Source organism: Erpetoichthys calabaricus, chromosome 11 (genome assembly GCF_900747795.2).
Source record: "Erpetoichthys calabaricus chromosome 11, fErpCal1.3, whole genome shotgun sequence".
Classification (NCBI taxonomy): domain Eukaryota; kingdom Metazoa; phylum Chordata; class Cladistia; order Polypteriformes; family Polypteridae; genus Erpetoichthys; species Erpetoichthys calabaricus.
The window spans coordinates 21,479,108-21,495,411 of record NC_041404.2 but is presented as its reverse complement, the minus strand read 5'-3'; the positions used below and the strand labels follow the sequence as shown (position 1 = coordinate 21,495,411).

The window sequence follows — 16,304 nt, the reverse complement described above, 5'->3', positions numbered from 1 at the left end:
CACCCTTTACAGAATTAAAACTAGAAGCACGACAGAGTAATGGAGCACCTACTTGTTGTACACAAAGACATGATTAATCAAGTAATACTTACACTTTAATACAGGCATTTACAAATTATTACACAAATGGCTCTTACACCTGGCAAGTCAAGTGAGTCTGGGACATGTGTCATCATCAACGTGACTGTATAAAGTTCAGCATCGTGGACCTGATCGTCTGAGATTTCAGATTCTTCCAGAGAAAAGACTTTAGCTCTCAAAATTGTTAGTGTTTTCTTTTCCTTTACTACAATTAATGTTTGTGCGGTTTAGCTCTGGATTTGTGTCTCCTGTCATGATCTATCTTTTCCTTATAAATTTTTCTGGTCTTTTCTTATCCACTAAAATTGTTGTTTTAGGGGTTTTAAAGGTCAAAGAATCTAAGTATTACATTTATTTTTTAGAAAAGATGTGTTTTTCATTTAGATAAAAATGAACAGCATTCTCCCATGGCACCATTTGGTTTTTGTTATACCATTTTGTGATCTTTATTGTGTTTGTCGCCAAGCAGTTTCTAGGTCAACTGGGAGTGTGCAGAATGTGACATCATGGGGTCAAAGGTATAAAGGTCAGTGTCTGACATTTTCTGGTTTGCCCGAGTTGGTGGATGGATATTCAAAGAAATCTTAGCATGGCAGTTGTGTGATTAATTTAAAAGCTCTTTGGTTACAAAGTCATTTCTATTTCTGATTACAATTTTCTGTACATCTTTCATTTTAGCTCCAGTTATATGTATTAATCTAGCTTTTGACCTGGTTCCCTGTTTTTTTACTATGATTCCTGTTACACATCCTGGGCTTTAATATCTGGACCCCTGATTACCTGATTTTGACCTTAACTTGCTTTTTGACTGTTCTATCTTCAGATCCTGATTTCTAATTTATGCTGCTGCCTGCCTGTGCTGGCTGTGTATCACCTTTAGGCTACGAAATCCTACATTATTTCCCGACTTCAGTTTGTGCTTCACATCATGAACTTTGTTTATTTATGTCACATATTCACGGTTACAATCTTTGCCTTTTTATTTTGACTCTATTCACCCAGTGCAATCAGTACACATATACCACTTTGATCATGTCCTTGCCAACTGGGTACCGCATCATACAGCAAAAGTTAAAACTAATGCATTTAATTTCACAAAAACAAGAAAATAACGAAGCAAGAAAAAAAATCAAAATGAGCAATGATTGATGAGCAAACTGGATGAGTAAAATGATAACAAAAAAAGCAGTTTCATTACCTTCTCTAAGAGTGGTAACAGCATTAACTGTAATGCCTAGGAACACATAAGAGCTACAATCAAGAGAGAAATTAGAAATGCCAAAAAGCAGGTTGGAGATGCATTTTGCTAGCTATGCAAATGTCAGTACTAAGAGGGTTTTCAATATTTTAGCAGCAGTGTTAGGGGCCGCTTTGGCAAATAAAATTTGGAGATAAGGAAGTAGGAATTATAGTTCATTTTTATTTTTTTGAGGTTTTCACTAATGTGAATGTCATTAGTAAGCTAAAAATCAGTGAGAATATGCAGGTTATATTAAGAATGTTGAAAGTAATATAATAAAGACTGATGTTGTTTGGTTGCCTATAGAAAAGTCATCTCTGATAAACGTGCACTGGAATCATTGGGTAGAAGGGTCCTTTCGTCACATTGGGCAGCCCAGCACTGACTCAGCTCTGGAATGGCCAGTAGTGGGGAGACTCTGAACAAATCTGTATCTTATATTGTGATAGTTCTGTAATTAATGAGTTTTATAATCTATTGTTGCATTTTGCTTTGTAGTTTGTACTATTACTATTGTACTATTGTATTTTTGAGGTGGTAATGATAGATTGAGCATCTAGCACTGTGAAGAGGATTACTTGTGTTCTGTTTTCTGTGTTGTATTTACCCCAATGTTTGACACCCACCTGGAAAGGGGTCTCTCTCCGAATCTCCTTTCCCAAGACTTCTTTAATTTTTTTTCCCCTTCAATGGTATTTTTGGAAGCTTTTTCATGTCTTCTTAGGGAGTCAAGACTGGAGGGCTGTTAAAAATCCTGTTAAAGCCTATTGTGGCATTCCTTGGGTGATTTTGGGCTATGCAAGAAATAAATTGTTGTTGATGCAACTTATGGCCACCAGGGGTTGCCGGAGCACCCCCAAACCCAAGACACAATATAACACCAGACATTATATGAATAAAATAAAAGGTATTTTTTCACACCAAGCACCTCTTCAAAATCCTCCAGTAATCAGCCCCATAAACAATACAAATAAATTCCACAATTACTTTTCCTCCTCTTCCTCCCACTGAGTGTTGGCCGCTGCCTCCTGACTCAAGTAAGGCGGCAGGCTTCCTTTTAATCTAGACCCAGGAACTTCTTCTGGTCTCCTGACCAAGTTGTTCAGAGCATTTTCTGGTTGTGTGGAAACCACAGCAATCCTCCCCCGGAAGCTCCCTCTGGTGGTCTCCAAAGACCCCCAACAGGGCTGCATTTCCAGACTCCAACTCCCATGCCACCATGTGGGTGTCTTTATCAGGTTTAGGTTAGAGGGACACTGCCACTTGTTGGATGGGGGAATGATCTGCTCCCGGGGAGTTTGTTTACCTGTTCCTTCCATCATGGTCTCCTGGTTAGGCATGAATCATTCCTTTATTCTGGCAAGGATGCACAAGCTTCCTTTCTGGCAGTTACAAATTAAAAACAAAAAATTAACCATGGCCAGTACACAATCTGGTCGAAGGGAATATTGATTATTCATTTGTCTGTTCGTTAATAAACTTGCCTATGCTTGATAAAAGTTGCAGGGGGCAGATACATATCCAGACAGTATTGGGCTTAATGCTAGAACCAGATCTGGGTGGGATGCCAGTCCTTTGGGGGCTTTCTCTTTACAGAACCAATTCAGAGTTACCAATTATCCTGACACATACAGTACATTTAATAGAATGTTGGAGGAAAACAAACAGACTCCACACACAGAGTGTCTGGGCCAGGACACAAAAACCCAGGTGTTTAGAACTATGAGGCAGTCCTCCATTGATCATATAGTAAATGACTTTTATGTCGTTCAGACAGAGCTCTCCTTCAGAACTGAATCAGGAAATTTTCTTTTTTCTTTTCTATAATGTGTGAGCACCTGACCCATCTAATGACTGTAGATTCAGCTATAAACGTCTTTGCATTTTTCAATGAAATGCTTCCATTTTAATATATATGAGAGTATGGTGAGTTAAATGGGCAGTGGGTTTTAGGCTTTGGGGGAAAGAGAAAATAGGACCTTAATATAACATTTCAGTGGTTAAGGAGACTAAAGCTAATCCCAGCAGCATTAGAGGCAAGTCAGAAATCAGCACAGAATGGTGTGCTAGACCCACTTTCACCCTCAAACACACACCAATGTAGAATCACCAGGTGAGCTAACAGGCACATCTTTGGGACACAGGAGAGAAAAACAGATGTAACCAGAGGGACACCTACACAGGCATGGAGGGAATGTGCCCATACCCCACATAGACAGTGACTAGATGTGGGATTCAAACCCAGGACTTTGGATCTGTGAGGCAGCATGAAAGTTTGTTATGTAGGCTGAAAATTAAAGCAAATATTTCTTCAGCTTCATTTACAAGTTAACAGACTATACCCATTAATTGGACAGATGCTCTCAGTGAACAACATTAGGGGAAAAACTCAGACTGGGGATCTTCTTGAGTCTCAAGTCTGCTAAAGCACGCTCCTGGATTTACAAGGCTTACTGTATAGTAAAAGAAATGTTATATTCTTGGATTAAAAATTCCATTTACAACAAATGATCAAGTCTGGTATTTATGGCACAGATTAGCATAGTTGAGATTGAGTAACGACTGTGAATTGCTCCTATTATCTTCCTCAATTTTTAGCTCAGCCTTCTTTCCAGTAATTACAAGGCAGTAATTTATGACAAAGAATGGATGGATACATGGCACACATACCCTTTTATTAAAAAAACAAGCCTGCAATCTAAAAGTCATTGCACAGCATGGATTTTCAATCAAAACGCTTTCAGAGACTTGTGTTTTATACTCCTCCTACTCATGAACAAATACAATTTGTAGGCAGGATGGGAATAAAAAAATCGGAGATAAATTCCATTTGTGTCGCTGAGATATGTGAAGAAATGTAATATATGGTTGGGTGAGGCACTAGGGTGTGGGTGGAGGAGAAATATACGTCTTTGTTCATCACAAAATGATGATTCTGACTCAGGAATTTGCTGTGTTCTGGGAATGGAAAGCTTGTGCATTTTCAGGACAACTCGATCTAAAATAATGACTCCACTCTGTAACTTCAAATCACAGGGGGAGATGATGGGAGAGTTACAGAGGCAGCTAAACTACAGCTTATACTTATCTGCTGAGTCACATCTGGTCTCTGGAACTGCAGCAGCTTTGTACGGAAATGCACACCTTACGATCAACTCTTTGAATGAACAAATTTAAATGAAGGCTTACTGTAAATTAGAAATATTTCAAAACCAACCCACCACATTTTCTTTACATTTTTGGCCACTCTTAGAGCCAGTGCTTGTCTCGCTACTTTTCTATACTCAGTCACTGTTTGGGCAGCCTGGGGGAAGTGTCTTTAACAAGGCATATCTCATGTAAGTGAACATTTGCGGTGCATAGTGCTGGCAAAAAATTAACGACGGTGAGTCAAGACTCAGGAGATAAGTGGAGGGCAGAGACTCACTGGTATAATTTAAATATGGAAAAAACAAGACAAACTGGCAAGCCTTTTGTGGGTTTTTGAGAGTCATGGCAGAGTGTTTTTCTGTTCATGTCCTCCCATAACCGCATTGTCCTGCTTATAAGTTTTCTTCAAGGCATGTGTGAAAACCATAGATACTGGATTTTTACTGACATGGTTGTGTAGAATTTGTATCATAGCTTATGATACAGTCCCATGTCAGGAGGTCGGCTGGTGAATAAGAGAGAAAGGAGAACTACAGAGGTATGTGAGGATATGTATGAGGATGTGAGGACTCGGATTAAAAGCAGTGTTGGCGTATTAGACAAGATCCCAGTTAGATAAGGTCTGCACCAGGGATCTTCTTCATTTAATTACTTCTTTGATCTGGTTATGGATGTGTTGATTTCTGGGATAAAAGACCAATCCTCCTGGTGCTAGTTTTTGCTGATAAGCATACTGTATTGTTGAGTTGTACCAGAAAGGAGGAAGTGGAGAGGAAGTTGGAAGAATGGAGAATGGTTTTGGATAATTGAGGACTGAAGATAATTGGGAAGAACACAGAATATACTATGTGAGATTTAATGATGATCAGTATTCAGAAGTCTGCAGGGAGAGCTATTGAAAAGAGTGGCTAAGTTTAAATACCTAGCACCAATGGTAGCCCAAGATGGAGAATTAGATATGGAGATAACCTACTGTATCAGGAGTATTGTGTGATTGAAGAATGAAAGCAAAGATTAAAGGTAAGAGTTTTAGGACAGTGGTACAAACAGCAATGATGTATGGAGCTGGGACATGAGCAGTAATGGGATCACAGGAGAAGAAGTTGAATGTGGCAAAAATGAGAATGTTAAATAATGAAACAATCAAAGGAACAATAAAAGTGGGAGAGGTAGCTAAGAATGTGCAGGAAAGTAGCTTGAAGTTATATGGACATGTGATGAGGACAGACGATTAATTTGTGGGAAAAACAGTGATGGAAATGGAAGAACAGCAGAAGAGAAAGTGAGGGAGAAGAAATCGGAGGTAGATGGATAAAATAAAAAAAGATTTCAAGCAAATGTTTTTGACTGGGGAGGAAGGGCAGGACTGAACACTATGGAGAAGGCTGACCATGCACATCGACGACACATAAAAATGAGAAAAGATGAAAAGGATGAAGAAGGCATGGTTGCATAGTAGTGTCTGCCATAATGTTTTACAGAGTTGACATCTGTCTGTCTGGAGTTTGCATATTCTCCACATGTTTATTTGTTTTTTTTTTCTCAAGTTACTTAAATGTTTCTGCCATATTCTACTGTATGTCTTGTTAATTGAAAACTCTAAACTAGCTGTTAATGAATGAGTATACCGTGGGCTATACATGAAGGAAATCCATAGTAACAAATGGAGAAGAGCTTCTATGGATTGTCAGGGGTGATCTGGGGTATTAAGCTCTTTGGTGTAGAAAGTTTCTTGGAAAAAACTGCTCTGAAGCACTAGAACAAGGTTCAAGACAATGGGAACCTAGCGTTATACCCTCAAGCTAAAACGTAATACCAGGTTCAGCCAGGGAGGAAACATCGCTTATACAAAAGGGAAGGCAGTCTGTAATGTAGATTAATATTTAATATTCTAATAACTGCTTGTAAATTGTCTTTTAAGATATTTAAAGTAAAGAAGCAGCTTTCTGTAATTAAGTTATTGTAATTTCCTCCTGCACCCCCCAGAGTTTTAGGAATGTGACTACTGTTAAGACATTTCTGCTGTGGCCATTTGTAAGGAGAAGGGGAGGAAATTAACAGGGACAACCAGGTTACGACTTGATTATCTATACATAATTTCTTTCTAGTTTCTTTGAAGCAATACTTGGGCATCCTTTGAAACTGGAGAAAATACAAAGCATGGGTTCGACAGGGAGGGTTGTGTCTGAACTGTTTCATTGGTGAGTTAGGGTCTATAGAGTGACAATAAATGGATACTGCAGGCCATCTCTCTGCCAAGTTCTATCATGAAGAGAAGCCATGTCTTGGTCTCTCTGTTTCATCCATGCAGACATGATGCTGGATCAAGGGCAATACTGGACCAGGGACTAACCATTATAATGCAGTGAGCCACCTGGTAGCCTATTTTCAGGTTGTATTATTTTAACCAACATTCACTTTTGAACTTTGTTTTTTTATTTTATGAATATTATCAACCCGGGTTCGCTTCCCGGGTCCTCCCTGCGTGGAGTTTGCATGTTCTCCCCGTGTCTGCGTGGGTTTCCTCCGGGCGCTCCGGTTTCCTCCCACAGTCCAAAGACATGCAGGTTAGGTGGACTGGCGATTCTAAATTGGCCCTAGTGTGTGCTTGGTGTGTGGGTGTGTTTGTGTGTGTCCTGCGGTGGGTTGGCACCCTGCCCGGGATTGGTTCCTGCCTTGTGCCCTGTGTTGGCTGGGATTGGCTCCAGCAGACCCCCGTGATCCTGTGTTCGGATTCAGCGGGTTGGAAAATGGATGGATGGATGGATGGATGAATATTATCAATACATAGTGAGTAAATGTGTGACTTTCTTTCCTGTTTGTTTTGGTACATGTTGCCCAAGGTCATATATATAAAAGGCTGTGTAACGTATGAGGGCAATAGCAGGAATTTGGGTCAGTTTCTTTAGCAAAAACATCACCAGACCATTGTACCTCCTTCACCAAACTTCATACTAGGCTCTATGCAGTCCAGAAGGTAGAGTTCTCCTGGCATCCACCATACCCAGATTCTTACATTCAGACTGCCAAATAAGATGTAGGATTCATCACTCCAGAGAACACATTTCTACTGCTTCAGCGTCCAATGGTGGTATTCTTTACACCATTACAGCCGACGCTTGGCGTTGTGCATGGTAATGACAGGCTTGTATGCAGCTGCTTGGCCATGGAAGGACATTTCATGAAGCTAGTGATGCACATTTCTTGTGATGATGCTGCTTCCAGCTTCAGTTTAGAACTGTATTGTGAGGGATGCAACAGAGGATAGGCATTGTTTTTTGCCCTATGTACTTCAGCACTTGGTGGCCGTGCTTTGTGTGCCACTTTGTGGCTGAGCTGTTGTAGCTCCAGACACTTTCACTTTACAATTGCTGCACGTACAGTTGACTGAGGCGGATCTGGCAGAGCAAAACTTACACATATCGACTTCTGGCAAAGGTGGCATCCTATGACAGTGCCACATTTAAATTTACTGGGCCCTTCAGTGTGATTTCTTCAACTGCCAATGTCTGTCAATGGAGATTGCATGACTGTGTGCTTGATTTTATGCACCTGCTAACAATGAATGCAGCTAAAACACCTGAACTCAGAAATGTGGAGGGGTGTCCACTTACTTTTGGCCATGTACTGTATGTTGTTTGCTCAGATGAGAATACAGTAAAATTTAAAGGAACCTTCTGAAATAAAACCTGGGCAACAACGAGAAACATAGATAGCTTTCTTAATACAACACCATTTCTATTTCTATATTTCAGCTGCCTTGCTGTTCATTCTGGGCTCAGGAACAGCTTGAGGGCACCTCCTTTCCTATCATCCATAACAGTCATTCTCCACTTTTCACCACACTTGTCCGAGCAGCTTTTTTGCACCTTTACAGCATGTAAGCCTGGAGAGCACTGATTGATCCTGAATCTGTTGAAAGGCCTTCTCTCTCCTAAGTTTCTGAGGTTACACAGCTGCTGAGTGGGTGTGCTTTTGGCTTTGCACCGGGGGCGGAAGCTACATGTACTTTAGTGAAGCGGCCTAATGCATTCATAAATGAGCATAAACCAAGATTAGAAAGGCAGTGCAGATGACCTGCTCTTTTTAAATGTATTAAATGAAAAATCAAAAAGAAAATACCTTTTCCTATCAGCAAGCTGCAAAAAATGCCATGATAATAGTAATTAGGTGTAATTATTCTGAGCTATGTAAATAATAGTAACTGGGTGTAATTATTCTGAGCTATGTAAACACAGACCCGAATGAGAGACCTCCAAATATTTTGGAGATCTGCACTTTGGCTAGCTAATGACAGAGCTTTCACAGAAGCACAGTGGGGCTTGATCATTTTTTGTTTTTGGGTAATGATTCTCTTCCCACTGCTACAAGCGGAGTGATTACATGCTGTGTAACCAATGCTGCTTCAGCTGGAGGACAAAAAAAGCAGTCATTACTTTCATCAGATAACCACAATGTAAAATGAAAATCATTTTTTTTTCTTGTTTAATAGACCTTCACACTGACTTGCTTCTAACAAGAAGCCTCATTACGAAGTTTTCATTGAATGGTAAAAGTATCTCCTACTAGGCACATCTACAATATATTTCACTGCACTGTCAACCAGATGTAAACATTAAAGGCGAAAAACGACTTTCTTTTTTTATGTAAGGCTCATCCTGCTGCTTTACTATCGCCACAGGATAGCATTGTTTCTGTCCTTCTAGGATATTTAATAAGTAAATCTCAGCCAGAGTAAGCTTTTAAGGAGATGCTGTTTTCCTATACAGTAGTATATACGTCATGAGAGACTATTTTCCTTGTAGATTTTGTTAAATCCATGAAATGAACACTTAGCCAGTCATTTTGAAAGCTCCTGGATAAAAAAAATGCTGTTTCGTTTGTTATCAAAATCCCAGTGCCACATTTTTGAAAAATGAAGCAGCGTTTTCCAATTTCAGCAACTCTGGCTTTTATTATTTCCAGCTGAGTTCTTGAGCACCCATGGTATCTAAAAGTAAAATAAAGCTGAAAAATTAATTCACGTATCAACTTCAGGTTCAAAAAAGGATATTTCCTATCTCAATATCATTATGAGCATCACAGGAACCAATCCTGGATGGCGCATTAGTCCATTACAGGACACACACACACACACTCACACACATCTGCACTTACTCATACGGAGCCAATTTTAACATTGCCTTACATGTCTATGAGAGGTGGGAGGAAGATAGTTTTAATTAAATAATCACCACATTGGAAATGATGGCTCTAATTAAAACACCATTAGTGATTGTCGCTGCTCTTTGACACATAATGGTAATTAAACATAATTTGAAAGTTTTACATGTTATTCCAAAAATTATTATATCAATTATGGGTGCAAGGTTATGATTACGAGTTCAAGTGGATAAAAAGGCAGACATTGGGGTTGCCAGTAGTAAACAACAGCAATGCGGCAGAACCTAATGTGGTGCTGAATGGTTTTGTAAATGTGGATAACAGGTTTTATAAAGAACTTTAGTATGGGCTCTGTGTTTGCTATTCAGATATGTAAAGGATAAGTTTGGTATTTTTCATGTCAAATGTATTTCTTTAATATGGTATATATGCACTTGCCATGTGTAGCTGTGGTCTAAAGTTAAATGTTTTCTATAATAAAAAAAAATAGCCATGGCGTTTTATACTGTAACCGAGAAACCTAAAAACTTACTGAACAAATCCTCTTTGAAATGGCAAAAGTTTCAGTACAAGAAAACATGCCTGCTGTGTTTCCAATGATATTTGTGACAGCTAAATGGATCTGGAAATAATCATTTTATCGCATGTTCCTGGTACAGTTTTTCTCGAGGTAAAGATACGTCTTCGATTCGCTCGTTTGCTAAAAGTAGCCTTCCCGGGAGTAGTTCTCACATAAATATGTAAGTAAATCAAAACGACACCAAGCATGTGGCACAAACAGTTTAGTGTGATGTTGTCTTTCGAGGGGAAACCATGCTCCTTGGGGGTGAAAGATTAATGCAGTAAAAAATATGTGCTGATGTATTGTGCACAGCTGGTGTTCTTTTAAAATGGCTCAGTCTCATAATATTGGTGTTTTTATTGTTAAAAAATGCCACGTATAAGATATTTTACAATGTATGTGTAATTTTAAGACAACTTATCACATTTGTTAACTTATTAGACTGTTATTTTCTGGTGTGCCCCATGCCCCATTGGTTACATTATAAAACTATGGAACCGAATACGTGTTTTTAAAGATTCATAGAAGACGCTTAACTTCAGAACAAAATTCCATCCATCCATTTTCCAACCCGCTGAATCCGAACACAGGGTCATGGGGGTCTGCTGGAGCCAATCCCAGCCAACACAGGGCACAAGGCAGGAACCAATGCTGGGCAGGGTGCCTACCCACCGCAGGACACACACAAACACACCAAGCACACACTAGGGCCAATTTAGAATCGCCAATCCACCTAACCTGCATGTCTTTGGACGGAAACCCATGCAGACACGGGGAGAACATGCAAACTCCACGCAGGGAGGACCCGGGAAGCGAACCTAGGTCCCCAGGTCTCCCAACTGCCAGGCAGCAGCGCTACCCACTGCACCACCCTCAGAACAAAATTTCACATGGCAAATTCATCTATACCATGTTTGTGAAGACATAACTTGAAAAATACCAAGCTTATCCTTTAAGTCAGAAGTTCTTAACCTGAGGTCCAAAGATCCCTAGGGGGTCCATGGATGGGTGTCAGGAGGTCCGTGAAGGTCAGATAAAGATTAACATTTATATTCACTACTAGCTGTGCCCTATGTAGTAGTGAAACTGGACAAACTTTAAGAATCAATTAAAAAATATATACATTTATATTGATAGCTTTTGTATCCAAGGGCCTCTTGATATACAATATGTTTGGTTTTGCTATCAGGGGCGAGGGCATATAAGTTCCTTGGGGAACTAACACGGGAGAAAGCGATGTAAAGCTGACCATGTGATAAGGATGGTGTGCTAAGATCAACCCCTGCCAACCTGAGTGTCTGTCCCTGGGCCTTGTTAATTGACATTGCAAAGCAACACTTCACTGGGAACTGTAATCTCTTGAATTGAAAGGACATATCCGTCCGTATTAGAGGAAAGCAAGGGATTAAAACCCTTTTGCCAATGCCACATCAGACCGACTCGAACGGTGGCTGGCATGTGAGTGAGTACAGCCCCGCCCATTTCCCCCTCCCCTCGACCCACAGCTGCTCTCCTGGATTCACGCAAATAAATCGCTGCCATAAGCAAACTATGATACTTAGCTCTATGACAGAAGTCGCAAAATCAACCGGAATGTTCAAGCAAATTATAGAAAAAAACCTGATCTAAATCCGTTAAGTAGTTCTCCCGTGAAAAGCAAACAGACAGACGGACAGACATTGGATTTTATTTAATGTATATATAGATGCAGCCTGGTACTGTTGATTTAGAGTAGATGTAGTAGTAGTAATGGTAGTAGAAAACGTAGTAGTAGTAGATCTGTTTTAATTTGCACAAGAGGATTGTATTTCATAATTATAATGAGTGGCCATTACTTTTATTATAAAAAAAGTTTTTTTAGATTGTTTACTTTAAAGTTTAATAATACTTTGTGTATGTCATATATGTATGAGACAATCAAATCTCGATAAATAAAGTACACTATATTCATTGCATGCAAAGTTGTGTTTATGTGAATATTTCTGGGGAAGGGGGTCCATAGCTTTCATCAGATTCTTAAAGGGGTCCGTGACTCAGAAAAGGTTAAGAATCACTGCTTTAAGTGATATGCAGTTTATGTGACAAAAAAAGTTGTTATCCTACACTCAAAAGATGCAGGTTCATACAGAATAACAGGGGGCTAACAGTGGGCCTAACTGGCCTCAATACCCTGGTCTGGCAGTGAAAGTGCTGGCACCTATTCATCCATTTTCTGTACCCATCAATAGCAATTTAGGGTCAAAGGAAGACAGAGACAAAGTCAAGACAGGAACAAACCCTGGACGGTGCATCACTCGAAAAATCAGACACATTAGGGGCGGAGTGGTGGCTCCGAGGCTAAGGATCTGCGCTGGTATCCAGAAGGTTGCCAGTTCGAATCCCCGTCATTGCCAAAAGAGATCCTACTCTGCTGGGCCCTTGAGCAAGACCCTTAACCTGTAATTGCTCCAGGGACGCTGTACAATGGCTGACCCTGCGCTCTAACCCCAAGGGGTATGCGAAAACTAACAAATTTCTAATATGAGAAATCGTATAAGACGAAATAAAGAACGAACGAACGAACACAAACATGTACCAGGCCATTTAAAGTCAACAATCAACTAAACCTTAGACCTTTGAGGGGATGTGGGAGGGGTGGATACATGGAAAAAAAACTTGTGGGCATTGAGAGAATACAGTCAGGTGGACTGTATTTGGACATAACACAATTTTCATAATTTTAGCTCTGTACACCACCAGAATGGATGTGAAACAAAGCAATCAAGATATGATTGAAGTGTAGACTTTTAGCTTTAATTCAAGGGGTTTAACAAAAATGAGCCATTTAGAAAAGACAGACATTTTTATACATGGTCACCGCCATTTTCAGGGGCTCAAAAGTATTTGGACAAAATAACATAATCAGATATATATAATGATCATTTTCAGTATTTGGTTGTAAATCCTTTACAGTCAATGACTGCCTTAAGTCTGGAACCAATGGCCATCTCCAACTGCTGGGTTTCCACCCTAGTGATGCTTTGCCAGGCCTATACTGCAGCTGTCTTTATTTGCTGCTTGTTCGCTGGACTTTCTGCCGTCAGTTGTGTCATCAGCAAGTGAAACGCATGTCCAGTCGGGTTGAGGTCAGTTGATTGACTTGGCCTTTGAAGAATATTCCACTACTTTGCATTGAAAAACAGTTGGTTTGCTTTCACAGTATGTTTTGGCTCATTGTCCATCTTTACTGTGAAGCGTTATCCTATCAGTTTTACAGCATTTGGCTGAATTTGAGCAGATATTATAGCCCTGTACACTTCAGAATTCATCCAGCCACTTCTGCCAGTGGTCGTACCATCAATAAATACTAGTGACTGACTTCCATTTGCAGTCATGCATGATCATGCCATAAACCTGCGTCCACCATTTTTCACAAATGATGTGGTATTCATTGGATCATGAGCCGTTTCTTCTCTTCTTCATATTCTTCTCTTTCCAACATTCTAGTATATATTGATCTTAGTTTCCTTTGTCCAAATAAAATTGTTCCAGAACTGGACAGGCTTTTAAAAAATGTTTTTCTGGCAAAGTCTAATCTGCCATTCCAATGCTTGAGGTTTACCAGTGCTTTGTACTTCTATTAAGTCTTCTCATGATTGTAGACTTTGGCAATGATAGAGATACGTCCTGGAGAGTTTTCTTGGTTTGGCTAAATGTTCACCAAGGACAGAATACTGCAATCATCTAGCACAGTTGTCTTCTGTGGGTTTCCAGGCCTTCTGGTGTTGCTGAGTTCACCAGTGTGTTCCTTCTTTTTGAGAATGTACCAAATGGTTGATTTGACCATTCCTAGTGTTTCTGTTATCTCTCTAATGGGTTTGTTTTGTTTTCTCAGTCGAATAATGGACTGTTTTTACATGCATGGACAGCTCTTTGGACCTCATATTGAGAATTCACAATGATAGCTTCCAAATGCAAATCCCACACTTGGAATCAACTCCAGACCTTCTACCTGCTTAATAGTTAATGAAATAATGAGGGAACTACTTACACATGGCTATGGAACAGCTTGTCAGTCAAATGGCCTAATACTTTGGAGCCCCTGCAAATGGAGGGGCTATGCAGAAAATCTCTGTCATTCCTAAACGGAACATATAATATTTTTGGTAAATCCATGGTGGTGGTGTACAGAGCCAAAAGTTTGAAAATCGTGTCACTGTCCAAATACTTAATGGACCTGACTGTATATACACACTGCTTAGACAGGCTTTGAGCAGGAGCTGTGAGCATAAACCACTGCACCACAATGTCAAAGGTGTAACTACTAGTTATTTGACTTTGTATGGTTTGGGATGAGAATAGGGTAAAACAAACCCACCTCACAACAATCTAAACCCAGCTTGTGTTGCTTATTGGTGGTTGAATAATCCAATACTTATTTTATTTTGTTTTTTAGTAACTTTGGAGGATCAAAAACACTGCCCCACCACAAACAATTTTCCTCTAAAAGTCATTTATCTTATAGGTAACTTTTCTGATAACCCCGTTTAAAACCCAAAAAGCCTAAAGGATCATGAGGTCTTGCTTTCATGCTCAGTACTTATAGTATACTGGCAATCAAGATCAAGCAAGTGTTTGCCCTTCTGCTCTACAGTAGGTTTCTGGTCTCCCTAAGCACAATGTATGTGATCTGGTTAATGGTGTGACCCCAGTCAAACTCTACACCTGCCTCTGTACCCAAAGCAAGTAATGATCTGGTGGAGGCTGGGCACCTGAAGTGATAGGTGAGGCCCCGGGTGAGGGACATCAGAATTAGTGTGAGAGAGAAATTTATAAGAGAAGAACAGGAGCCTTGACCATGCCGGTCAGTGACAAATTAAACTATACTACAGTTCCTGATACTTTAATCATTTGTAGATAATCTGTATTGGCTTTGTCCAATTTAGCATTGCTGAAGCCTGTCCCGTAAGCTATGAGTGCAGAATACCAGTCCTTCATGGGGCCCTCTCACACATACCCAACAGGTCTAGTTTAGAGTCGCCAGTTAATCTAACTTGCACATAATTAGTCACAGGGAGAAATCCACAGACCATCAGGCACAACAATCCGGATGCTGGATTTGAATGACAGCAGTGTTAACCACTGTGCCACCCATTTAAGCAACATGCATTACTAAACTAGACATTTGTAATAAAGTTTCCATTGAGCCAAATTCATCTTCATACCTTTGCAAACATGAGGCAGTGTTTGTCTACGTCTTCCTTTTCCTTCATCTCAAAGGTGTAAAGAGCTCTGCATAGAGGTGGTGGCTGAGGCAGCTTGGTGATTATCTGCACGTAGCTAGCAGGAATAAGTCCACTTGCACCATTAACTTCTCCATGGAACCAGTTATCATCCACTTGCCTCTTTAGCAGAATGATGTCTCCGGGTTTGAACTTCAGGTGTCGAGGGTCATTGCCGCCGTAGTCAAAGAGGGCCCTGGCACAAGGAACCTGTCACAAAGAGACAACCTGTTTACATGTGTCATTGATCTCTGCAACCTCAGCTTGAATCTTTTATGTTAAACTTGCAGGTGAAAGGTGCAGTAACACTGGGGAGGTGAATGCTTCTGAAAGTTGGCCCCTGAGGAAGAGTGAGTTGGAGTTTTTACCTTCTCAAAATGGTGCCCCCCAACCCCCCCAGTTGCTGGATTTTGGGAAACTGGGAAAAGGTATACCGCACCTGGATCCTTATGTACCTATAGAGCACTGTGAGGATTCTGGGAGAGTGGTTCACTCAGGAAGGAAGCAAGGAATGAGGATACAGAAATAAAGGTTGTGGATTACTTGAGTAAGTCTGGTGAGGAAAGAGATCTGTATACAATATGGAGCCAATGCCTAGGAACATTTGAAAATTTAGCATCTGAGATATCTAGGTGAGTACAAATGGGTCATGGCCTCTTTAGTGTTTCCCTTTGTGTATATTCTCATTTGGATTGTATCCCTTGGAAAGACTCTGTGCCAATTCATGATCAGTCACACACACACACACACACGCACACACACACACAGAGGATAGAATGTCATTTCAGCGCTGCGCTGTCATACTGCACCAGTCAGCGGACTGCAATAACAGCTTAAAGCATGTCAA

General features: G+C 40.3%; 1 protein-coding gene across 1 annotated transcript in view; it reads right to left on the bottom strand.

Annotated features, from left to right (window-relative positions):
- Positions 1–16,304, bottom strand: part of sh3rf2 (SH3 domain containing ring finger 2) — a 145,554-nt gene that overhangs the window by 89,755 nt on the left and 39,495 nt on the right. Inside the window, exon 2 of the mRNA XM_028812783.2 lies at positions 15,401–15,667. Coding sequence (XP_028668616.2) covers positions 15,401–15,667 — 267 coding nt within the window. The remainder of the gene's footprint in view (positions 1–15,400; positions 15,668–16,304) is intronic.